Raw genomic sequence first — 12,431 nt, forward strand, 5'->3', positions numbered from 1 at the left:
GGCTAAAGACTAACACATTTTCTGCTGCCTGTGATGTTGACCAGGGAACGTCTCCTGCAGCTCCACATCACAGGTCTGCCATCGCCCTCAGCATTTCCCCCTTCTGACTTATCATCTTAATTATTTCATATTGTTATTATTCTGTTGTTATTGTTTGTTTTTTTCCCTGTTATTTTCTTCCAAAGATTTTGCAGGCTTTAAAGTTTCATTACATAATAATCATCCCCTATGGACTCAGTGTAATAAAAGGACAAAATGTGTTTTTCTTTTTACTGACATCAGACTGTATGTAATGTAATGATTGTAAATCGGTGTTTCAAATTTCAGAAACTCAAATGCTAGCCCAGGGTATGATTACATGTCTTTCAATCATGTCTTGTACTAGATTTATCAACCAGCAAGCATATTTTAAAATGATAAAACACATTACAAAGCACACTATGATGTGTTCTACCTCTATAGTCTTGGTATCCATTACGATGGATGTTTAATCAAAGCACAATATGAAATGTTCTATTTTCTATAGTCTTGGTATCCATTGCGATGGATGCTTAATCAAAGCACAAAATGAAATGTTCTATTTTCTATAGTCCTGGTATCCATTACGATGGATGTTTAATCAAAGCACGATATGAAATGTTCTATTTTCTATAGTCTTGGTATCCATTGCGATGGATGTTTAATCAAAGCACAATATGAAATGTTCTATTTTCTATAGTCCTGGTATCCATTACGATGGATGTTTAATCAAAGCACAATATGAAATGTTCTGTTTTCTATAGTCCTGGTATCCATTACGATGGATGTTTAATCAAAGCACATTATGAAATGTTCTATTTTCTATAGTCTTGGTATCCATTACGATGGATGTTTAATCTCATTGCTGTTTTTTTTCTCATATCCCTCCATCAGAGTGCATGGAATTAATAACATAAATTATTTACGATGGAAAACCTGCAACAGAACTGATGTGCTTTATCTAGTCTAAATGACAGAGAAATTACCTAATTATAATCCTGGACCAGTTTTCAACTGTAGCAGATACATTCATATTCTTTAGAGACAGAGTTTAAATTCCCTATTAATAAAGAGGGTGATATCTGCGTAGATGACAATGTGTGTGTGTGTGTGTGTGTGTGTGTCAGTCTGGGTGAGTGTATGCATACACTGAATTTTTTGACAGCGGGTGTGTGTGAGGGGGGCTATCATTTCAAAGATGAAGATGGGCTAACTAGTGATTATGCATATGAGAGGCTAGATTCATGCATTTAAAATGGAGGAAGAGAAGTATCCAGAGATCTGTTAGTGAGATGTTTTATTTCTTTCTTTTACAAATATAATTATAACATCATTAACTGTAATTGCAGACAATAAAGACGTATTTGTTTGTTTTGCCAGGCTAAACAAACCAAAACCATTTGTGTATTTTTGGTTACACTAAATTATGCGTTGCAGCTGGTTGGACATAAACTCCACTGGATTCAACCAATATTTACAATATGTGTGTATATGTGTTTATAAATTATTCATGAATTGCATTTTAAAAGGCTCTTATTAACATTCACCCTTTCCTATGGGAGATATTAAATCCATATTTAACAGCATATCACATGCGCTGGTCTGAGGAGCCATCAGTACTCCACAGAAATACTTGTCATCACATTCCTCAGAGTTGGGATTAACAGGGAGTAGCTGTGATGCAAAACGACACTGTAATGCACTGTGCAGTCGATGGACATAGAACATGGATAAAAAAAATAATCACACACAAGCACACATGCTCACACATATATAAACGCTCCATACATCTTCCACACACTGAGCCGCACACAGGCAGGCTCCCAAACACATGCCCACACACACTTTTGTGAGTTTGTTTCTGACTCTGCAGTGCTCCATTTCACCAACTTTCACTTTGGTCATGCTGCTTTGTGAGTCTGGCTCCTAAAAGACTGAGTGTTCTCCCCCCTGCACAGTTCTAAAGGTCTGGACAGTCTTAATGGCTTTTTACACAGGCAGTAAGGCAGACACAGGGCAAGGTAAGCGCACAGGCAGTCCGGCAAAGCTTTAAGGCCCCCCACACATTCTCACTTTTGCAAATTAGAACTAATGACGCAAAGGCCCGGAATAAACTGCAACCATGGAAATCTCAGTGCAGTCAGTAGCTATGGATTAAAGCATCTGCTAAATTATCACAACCAATGCATTAGATACACATTATTTAAAAAAAAGATTCCAGTTTCTAAACTACAGAAGGGAAGGCAAATTACTCATTTATCAATCCTGGTTTGTTTTGAGGAATCACAAATATGACACAAGAGGAAAGAGGAACATGGCACCCAGTTCCAGAGGGTCAGGTGTCCAGGTTGAGACGTGTTTGGGTTTGGACCGGTCCTGCTCTGTCCTCACATCACCATGAGAGAGAGGCCTTTTGAGTCTGGCTTGGATGTGGCACAGAACCGTTCCAGATCAGAACAACATCTGTTCACTTTTACTGTCTGACACCAGGGATTTAACGGACCAAGGTCTGTTTTGTGTGTCTTTTCAGAACAAACCAGTATAACTTCAGAAAACAGAGATTACATGGATTACTTTATGTACTGTATGTATGTATGTATGTGTGTGTGTATAGGCTATATATAAATATATATACACACACACAACTTGCATATTTACCAGCACAGCACTTCTGGAGTTAAACCTTCATTTGCTAAAACCGGATGCCTTGCAGGAATGGGGAGCAGAATTATTTTTAAATCATCTGGATCAGATCATCATTTCTCTTTCTATGGGAAGCAGAGGAATGGAGGGGAAATGGAGAGAGAGAGAGAGGGGGGGGGGGATGGAGGGAAGAGAGAGAGAGAGAGGGGGGATGGAGGGAAGAGAGAGAGAGAGAGGGGGGATGGAGGGAAGAGGAAAGAAAGTGAGAGGGAGAAAAGAGGAGAGAAGAGACAGAAAGAGAGAGGAGATCCTGAACTGCCTCAGCACCTACCACCCCCCCCCCCCACACACACACACACACGCACGCACACACACACACACACACACACACACACACACACAACACCCCCACCCTCCAGTCTTGCCACCGCCTGCAAAGTGATAGAGAAAGTAATTAAGGCCGGGCTGCTCAGATAGATAGGCCTCTAAAGGAGATTTAAAGAGGGGAACTGATTGTGCATGTCTGATTTCAGCCCTTCCGAGGGCTTCTCCGCCTAGAGGCTTAGCTTTCAAAGCAGGGTTACACACACACACACACACACACACACACACACACACTCACACACACATTTACAGACACAAACACACTCACACACACATACGTGTATGGAGTCCTGAGACACACACACACACACACACACACACACACACACACACACACACACACACACACACACACTCAGGCAAGGAGGACTCACATAAAAACTCACACACACAAACACCCAGCGATACACTATAGGCAAAACAAAACAAAAAAAAAGAGAGTTTCACTGATTGCCAGTATTTCACATACATTAATAATTCATATCCTGCACTCAACAAACACATTATCATGCACAAATAACCATACCCTCCAGAAAAACACTCAGTCATACACTCACACTGACACACACACTAACACACAGGCACACACACTCACACACACACACATCGAATGAAGCGTTTCATTAAAGCTATGGTCCTCTTACAGTCAATTACCAGCTTTATCACAGAAGGTGTGTGATATGGGAGCCAACCCCTCCTTCTCTCCTCCCTACTTCCCCTCTGGCTGCACCAAAGGAGTACCCACTCCACTTTCCTTTTCAATCTCTTCTCCTCACAAAGAGAGGAAGAAAGGCTTTTAGGAGCAAATATATGCTACGGCCAAGGCTTGAAGTGAATCAGAGGTGGGGTCATTTATTTTTTAGCTTTAAATGTGGGAGAAAATTAAAAACTGATAGTGATATTATCGGTGCCCACCTAGGACACATGAATAGGCTACTCACATTAGTCAACCAAAAAAAAAAATGTTTGCTGCGGTATTTAGAACGGCAGTATAAATACTGCATCGTCAGAACAAAGTTTCAAGTTTAATGTTTTTTAGTTTGTTTGTTTGTTTGTTTCTCAGGGAAGTAGTAAGGGAACGTTCAGTGACAGCTGTCTCAAGGCAGCACTCAGAAAACTTGTGAACTGAAGGACGCGGTGACCAGAGGTTACTGTTGAATAAGCTTCTGATGACAGGCCAACAGTGCCCCCTGGTGGTCAAAACATGGTGTTGCCTTATCGCAATATACAGCAGGTTAGTGGATTGGGGAGCAACGCTATGGAATCCATCAGCAAAATGTTCTTTCATCTAATATTCCGAGTAGAAGACAACCAGTCACAATAAAGGGCCGAGGAAAAACTTTACACACATAAACATCTACGCCTCAGCTAAAGCAAAAGCAATGTGTGATTTTGTTTGTGCGCCCATGCATGTGAATGTGTTTGCACCATCTCCTGTTTTTGTCCATGTATGCATGCACATGTGTTGTTTTGCGTGTATTGTTTGTGAGTGTGTTGTGTGTGTGTGTGTGTGTATGTGCGTGTGTGTATGTGTGTGTGTGTTTGTGTTTTTGTGTCCGTTCCTAATCCTTTCCACCTGCTAAAGCACCCAAACCATCTCAGTGGCGCTACTTTCTGCCAAGCTGGTGGTGAGTCAACCCCCTCCAGCAGCCCCTGATCCCCCCACCCCACCCCACCCCTCCTGCACCCCCAGCCCCCCTCCCTGAGGCTCATGCCCCCCTCTAGGGCTGGGCACATCCCCCCACCCCTGCACTCCATCTCCCCACCCACAGCAGGCCAGTGCCATGCCCCTCGCTGGGCAGTGGATGGGGACTGTTACCCCTGCTGTTACCCGTCTGCTCCATGGCGCTGCCTCTCCCAACACTGCCAACTGGGTGAAATAACCATTTAGTGGTGGGTGGGTGGGTGTGGGTGTGGGGGTCGCTGTCTGTGTGTCTCAGGCATGTTTGTCCTCGGAAGCGTTTTTGGTTCATGTTTTATTCACCTCGGCTGGCTTCTTAACGCTCTTAGTCATGGAACAGAAATGTGTAGGGAAACTGGTAGGTAGTCTATAATCATGAGTAGACTAGGTCTAGGCCCACTGAGTTCCTGCTGACACTGCCCTTGGTAGCCATTTGCAACATGGCCTATCCCACAACTGCCCTTAACTTTTATGCAAAATCTGTATTAATATAATTGTAATTATATTTTGTTAGGCCATAGGTCTTAAATATATTAGTGTCCTTGAAAGGCACAATCAGTGTATTTTGAGCCTACAAAAATAAGAAAGTATTTTTAACCTTTTAAAAATGTTTAGTTCACCAGCATTTGTAACAATCACATATGTAAATTAAATTATACATTTCCAGTGAAAATTGGGTATTTTTTCGATCTTAAGGCCTGAATCTTTAGCATGTTCTACAACCCATTGAGGTCGAGGAGGACGATGGACTGGTTCCAGTAACTGTCGTAAAATGACAGTTGCTTTGCAGCTACAATGGAGGTTGCTGCGACAGCACTTTACGGCAGCGAGGAACAGGGAAGCCGAGGGGGAAAGAGACGTTTAGGGTCTCGAGGAAAGCCGAAGTAGTCACCCTCACCATCGGAATTTCTACATTTTTAAAGAATGGTAGGAAACCTGTTTTAAAGACGTCGTTACACCGTGGATACGTATCTCTTCGTTGCGTTTCTGTAGTCTTTATTTTGCTCTGAATGAGGTGGGATGGCCGCAGTGCCGACTGGGCCTAGCAGCGCCTTACCAGAATCCCCGGCTGAAATTACTCCCTTCCCCGGGGATGGGTGCGGTGTACCCGGGGAAGGGAAACGGCAGGAATTGGTTACCCCTGCCAAAGTACTGGAACAGCAGGTCTCTGAGGGCAAAATAGTTAAAAATACAAACCAGAAGTGCTCGCTTTCTCACTCAGAGTCAACCCAGCACAACCACAATCGAACAGAAGAACAGCAAGTGAACGGCGTAAACCCTTCCATGGAGGACGGCTTCAGCCACAACCATGTAGACGAGAGTCCAGACGAACTGAGACAATCTCCAGATCGTTCTGACAGCTGTGTCGATGCGGCAAGCCGCACGGCAAGCGACAGAAATTGCTTTTGCGAACGTCAAGAGCGTGGTCCGTGTGCGAACTGCTGCCAGACCCAGTCGAACAATAGTGACGGCCGGGAGACTCGGACTGAACCCAATTCTGAAGCTGGCCAGAGCCCCTGTGGCAGCGCCGTTGGTGACCAGAACACGGAAACCAACAGCGATGGCACAGAAGCACATAGACATTCAGGTGAAAACCTGGATAAAGGGGCCAACGCTGCCAAACCCAACCCGGTAGAAGACTCAACCCCAGCGGCTCAACTCGCGAGGTTAGACCTGAATAGCGAAGCTGGGTTCGACCAAGAGATCCGCTACGTTCGCTACGAGTCGGAACTACAGATGCCAGGAATCATGCGACTCATTACGAAAGACCTGTCCGAGCCTTACTCCATATACACCTATAGGTACTTCATCCATAACTGGCCGCAGCTCTGCTTCCTGGTACGTACATCCGCCCCGTCAACCTATCAATGACGTTAATTGCATAGTTAGCATAGTTAACAGTGTGCTTGTCTTTTGTAGCTTAACTTTTTGGTAGACAGTAGTATTATGTTATAGTATAATATAACACTCACACATTTGGTATTTTGTGCATTAGTAAAACACTCACAGACTCACAGATTTTAGTGCTTTAATTTGTGCTATCAATTTATGTATTCTTCATTCAACACAGCTTTACTTAAACCAGTGCACTGGCAAAATAGCATGCTGCCTCTTAAAGTCCTGCCATGGCAAATGCTCCCACTCTTACTTGATGGACAAATGATCCCAAAACAGAACAGGGATTCTTCCACAGACCAAAGAGAGTTTCTGGCTATGTGAGCTGCACTGCGCCCTGTCAGTGTAGAGTTAGGGCTGGCCTTGAGTAGGCCTATGTGTGGTGAATGGTTATCAGTGGTGCCCAAATGTGCAGAAATGTGGGCCTATGGGCCCTTCGCACAGCTATTTTTATGAACGTCACCCCCCCACACACGCACACACACACGCACACACACACACACACACAGCTCTGGGTCTGGACACTGAAACCTGATGCCATTGGCTGTCAAGTGTTTAACTGCAGTAATTCAGATGGGCCCTATATAGGTATATCAGGTGTTGGTCCACAAGCAACCGCTTGACCACACTCTCCCACGTACACAAACACACACAGCACGCAGCAAACACACGCAACACACACACACACACACACACACACACACACACACACACACACACACACACACATACATATTGAAATGTGATCGGACTGACCTAGAGTAAATTATAGCCTTGCAATTGCTACATGCTTGGGGCTCCTCAGGGCCTGGCTCAAATGCCAAGTGCACTCAAGCAGCCAAGCGCTTGTGTTTTGTTTGTTTTTGTTTTATTTCTAAACAGACGCGGTATCAGTAAGCTGAGTGCCGTTATTTACAGATAGCTATACGTGTATATGTAGCCCAACAGCTGGGGCAGGCCTGCGCTACATCAGGACCAAATCCAGCACTTATGAGCTCTCAGAGTAGTTAATATTAAATTCCTCAAAGTCTGTGTGCCTTATGAGTTATTTCTAAAGCACTTTTTGGCAATTTGTGTATTGGTGAGGGACGCTTGTTTGTTGTAGCCTAGTGTTTCATTCCTAATTTACACCTGACAGATCTAGACATTTACATTGCATCATCAAATGGAACGTTCAATCACATTTTTGTGACTGCGCTCCTCAAAAGACGGAAAGGGCCACACACACCCAGGGTCCCGGAGGTCTTTTTACTCTGACCTGCGTCAGGGCTAGGGTGTCATGGGGAGGAGAGAGGTGGGAAATCGTTGCAAGTGGTCGACTTTGGAATGTAGGCTATCTGCTATCTGTTCCTGGTAACCTGCCGAAACGTCAGAGCCTGATCTGTGCTGCACCTGCCACAAACTGGCCTGCTGATGTGTTCCTCAGACTGCTTGGCTGTGTGTGTTTATTTTATTTTGTGTGTGTGTGTGTGTGTGTGTGCGCGCAGGCGGTGGTGGATGGCGAGTGTGTGGGTGCCATTGTGTGCAAGCTGGACATGCATAAGAAGATGTTCCGTCGCGGGTACATCGCCATGTTGGCCGTGGACTCCAAACACAGACGGAAAAGCATCGGTGAGTGTGGTCATCTCGTACGGCGCTGTCCTCTTGCGCGGACGGTCCCATGTTAACCTTGTGTGCTGTCACCCTGTAGGTGTGTTGTGTGGGCGGTCCCATGTTAACCTTGTGTGCTGTCCCCCTGTAGGTACCAACCTTGTGAAGAAGGCCATCTACGCCATGGTGGAGGGCGACTGTGATGAGGTAAAAGCGTCCGTCTCGTCTCGTTGTGTGCTGGCCTTGTTCTTGGCACATTTATTACACGCTCATGATGTATTAGCGTGTCACTGTGTATTTGTGCCTCTGGAGCTGCCCTCTCTCTCTCTCTCTTTCTCTCTCTATCTCGCTCTCTCTCATTTTCCAGGCCTTCCAATGCAAACAATCCCTACACCCTCACCATACCTACCTCAACTCTGTGTGGGTGCATACATGGAGGGTCGGCCATATTAAATCCTATTCAAGACCAGTTAGTCAGGGTGGAAGTGGTTTATAAAACCCTCCAGTCGCTAGTCTGCATCACTGCGGCCTGCTCAAAGATGCGCAGCAGTTTAGTCATCCCTGTGCAACACCTTACCTCCACCACTTGTGTTTTTTGGCCTCATGGCCCTATTTGTTCATTGAAGAGTAATTTGAATCATATCATAGAACTGATACTAACAGCAAAAGCAGTAAAAAGCTAAGGGTCCTAAAAGAAGAAGTCCTACCTAATACAACATGAGTAGGTCTAAGGTCTAAGTCAACCTTAATAAAACATGAATACAGCTTCAAACTAGGGACAAATCCTGTATATGGATGTCCTATGTATATTTCATGGTGCGTTTAATATATAATAAGTTCCATTATTTCCAATAAAACATCTCTGATATTAATGTCCTTAATACTTCAAGGGCATCCCAAATCCTCTTCATTAAGAGAGGCCTCAGCAGCCGTCCACTCTGAGACAAGGTGGGAGTGGAGAGGGGTGGACGGATGGTCTGGTTTGAGAGGCCGTCTCTACCTCTCTCTCCCTTTCTTTCTTCTTACCTGTATCTCTCCCTCTCTCTCCCTCTCTTTTTCTCCTCCCTCAATTTCTTTACCTTTACTTATTTCTTCTTCCTGCCCCTTCCCTTTCTCTCCCCCTCATCCCTCTCTCTCTCCATCCCTCTCTCTCTCCATCTCTCTCCCCCTCTGTCTCTCTTTTCTCTTCTCTGACTGTTCTTTCTGTGTGTTCATCCCAGGTTGTCCTGGAGACGGAGATCACCAACAAGTCTGCGCTGAAGCTGTATGAGAACCTGGGCTTTGTGAGGGACAAGCGTCTGTTCCGGTACTATCTCAACGGAGTGGACGCTCTGAGGCTCAAACTGTGGCTCCGCTAGACGACCTGACCCGACCCGACCCGTACACCCCCCCCCCCCCCCCCCCCCCCCGCCTCGCCCCAGCACTGACAAACCCCCTCATCCACACACCCACTCCCTTCCCCACCCCTCCTCTTGTAAACCCTCTCTGTCTCTCACACACACACACACACACACACACACACACACACACACACACACACACACACACACACACAGCCCTCTCTGCCCAGGCACAGCCTCCTACAGGATCGCCATGTTTCCCTCTGAGGACTATTTTTTTTACTCTGAAAAATATAAAAGAGTTTAGAGATGGCTTGAAAGGGTGTGTGTGGTTCCTGCAAGAGTTAAAAACTCACAGACAGCAGCAGCAGGCTCTGGACAGAGGACTGGACTGGAGGGGGCCTGGCCAGCATCTGGCCCAGTTTTCTGGTCCAGATCTTTACCCAGATCGGACCAGGATCAGGCCACATTCTGGCCCTTGTTCTGGCCCTTGGATCAGACTGGGTTCTTCTGGTCCCAGATCTAAGCTGAATAGGACAGGGTTCTGTCCCAGGTCCAGCCTGGTTCTGATTCCAGTCCCCTCCAGAGCTAGCTGCCCTGTCTGTGTTATGTGTGTAATGGTGAACTGAGATACTGAGATGTTTACTTGAGCCTGTTGAGCAGAGGGGGGAAGAATGAGAGGGGGGGGGGGGGGGGGGGGGTGGTTCTGATGCACTCATTTTCAATGGCCGAGGATGAGGAGGGGCTAAGGAACAAAAGGAGTCAGATGTACATTTATGTGGAATTTATTTCTGTGTTTCTTTTGTTTTTTTTTTGTTTTTAACAAGAGTGTTGGAAGAATTGAAGTTGTAGGAGTGTCTCTATTGGCTGAGTGGGGTTTTGGATGTGTTTTTGGAGATACGTTTGTAACCGTGCGTGCGTGTATGTGTGTGTGTGTGAGATACATGTGTGGACGTACTATTCAGTGTGAAGTTCTCGCAGTGTGAAAAGAGTGCTAGTCGGACTGACGATTCCGTGTCTCAGTTCTGGTAGAGCCCTCTCAGACAAACTCCTCACTCACCAACCCCCCCCCCCCAAGCTGCCCAGGAACAAAACCTGTCCTTCCCACAATGCACTGCTAGCCACAGGCCAGGAAGGTCAGCTGTGAATGCAGAGAGACTTCTCATGCACATTTTCTATGCTTTACATTCAACGCCTGAGAACATACAGTACATCCATTTCCTCCCATTAACCTGTCCCGCAGCGGCATCCATTGAGCAGTGTTTACGAGATGCAGAGAGAAGAAGAGAAGTATTTATGTCCTCAAGATGCAGTCCAAACAATCTGACCTGAGAATTGGCGATAAAGGGAAGATGTTTTGCTCATCCCATAAGACAGGCTAAAAAGGGTGCTGCAATAGCACTACTCTGTCACAAGAGCAGATAGCAGTTAGCACTGTCCACTACTCAAGCCAGCGAGAGCAGATAACAGTTAGCACTGTCCACTACTCAAGCCAGGGAGAGCAGATAGCAGTTAGCACTGTCCACTACTCAAGCCAGCGAGAGCAGATAGCAGTTAGCACTGTCCACTACTCAAGCCAGCGAGAGCAGATAACAGTTAGCACTGTCCACTACTCAAGCCAGCGAGAGCAGATAGCAGTTAGCACTGTCCACTACTCAAGCCAGCAAGGGCCCATCACAGGGGCTATTCTTTGTTTGGTGACAAACCTGGTTAAGTACGTTGTAAACCTAGTAGAAGAGCCTTTTATTAGGAGGTTTACCACTTTGAGTTAAGTACCCAGGTCCGTAACTAAATTATGTAGAAAAGAATCCCTCTGGGGAAGATCTGAGCCAGCAGTGTTGGTAGCGATGAGGGGCCATAGTCACCCCTCCCCACCCCACCCTCAGAGCCCAACTCTGACCGAGAGAAGTGACCCTAGACACCAGTGACTTCAGGTATGGCCCTTAAAGGGATCTGGGCCCAATCTAGCTCTGAACCGGTCCCAAGTGGGCCTGGTATAGCCCTCGTTCAGTCAAACCTCTCTCAAACAGTAGCTGGATCTGGGACGGGCGGGTCCTGGTAGACCTGTGCCGGATCATGGCCTAACCAGCGGTACGTCTGGACCAGAGGCCAGGCCCAGTCAAGAGTGAGTGGCAGACCGGGCGGCGCTAGTCAAATAGTCCCGATTGTCCTGCTCAAACAAACCTATACCCAAACAGACGTCTGCACGCCCACACCGCAGACAGACCCTAAATAAAATATGCATACGACATACTGTGTCAAAACAAGAAGTTCATGAATGATGTTTGGATGCACTTTTGTTTGGCATTGCTGCTCTTGTGTGATTGTACGTGTGTGTGTGTGTGCGTGCGAAAGTGTGCATACATCCATCTCTGTTTAATTTTGTCTGTTGATGTTAATACACCTCGTGCTGATTCAGTTTAAAAAAAAAAAAAAAAAAAAAAGATTTTCCATCAGTCCCTGTAGTGAGTTTTCTGTAATGCCTTCTCGGGGCACTAGGTGGCAGCACAGAACTGTGATGTGCTTCATGCAGCTCTGAGCAGTGAGAGACTTAAGAGTAACAAATTGCAGTACACAGTAAGCCCATGTGAACAACTCACTGTGCCATACTCTTCAAATGTGTGTGCGTGTGTGTGAGAAAGAGAGTGGCACAACTCGAGGATGGAGGGAATTGTAAAAGGAACAGCTGATTTCCCTACCTGTCTAATCAGTTTCTTTCATTTTCTCATACTGCCTGGAGTGAAACAAGTTGGAGGAATGGCATCTCTCATCCCTCTTTCTCTCTCTCTCCTCCTCCCTTCCATCCATCCCTCGCTGGCATTATTATTATTATTTTCTTGTTTATTTGTTTGGAAGTTCCGTTCCCACACAGAGCCAGA

General features: G+C 45.8%; 1 protein-coding gene across 1 annotated transcript; it reads left to right on the top strand.

Annotated features, from left to right (window-relative positions):
• The first annotated feature begins 5,527 nt into the window (after nucleotides 1-5,527).
• Nucleotides 5,528-9,865, top strand: naa30 (N-alpha-acetyltransferase 30, NatC catalytic subunit). The gene is made up of 4 exons (XM_042094794.1): nucleotides 5,528-6,565; nucleotides 8,110-8,233; nucleotides 8,364-8,419; nucleotides 9,433-9,865. Exons 1-4 carry the CDS (start codon nucleotides 5,747-5,749, stop codon nucleotides 9,568-9,570), a joined length of 1,137 nt encoding a protein of 378 aa, XP_041950728.1. The 5' UTR covers nucleotides 5,528-5,746; the 3' UTR covers nucleotides 9,571-9,865.
• Nucleotides 9,866-12,431: the final 2,566 nt, after the last annotated feature.

This window comes from Alosa sapidissima, chromosome 6, assembly GCF_018492685.1.
Source record: "Alosa sapidissima isolate fAloSap1 chromosome 6, fAloSap1.pri, whole genome shotgun sequence".
In the NCBI taxonomy this organism is placed as follows: domain Eukaryota; kingdom Metazoa; phylum Chordata; class Actinopteri; order Clupeiformes; family Clupeidae; genus Alosa; species Alosa sapidissima.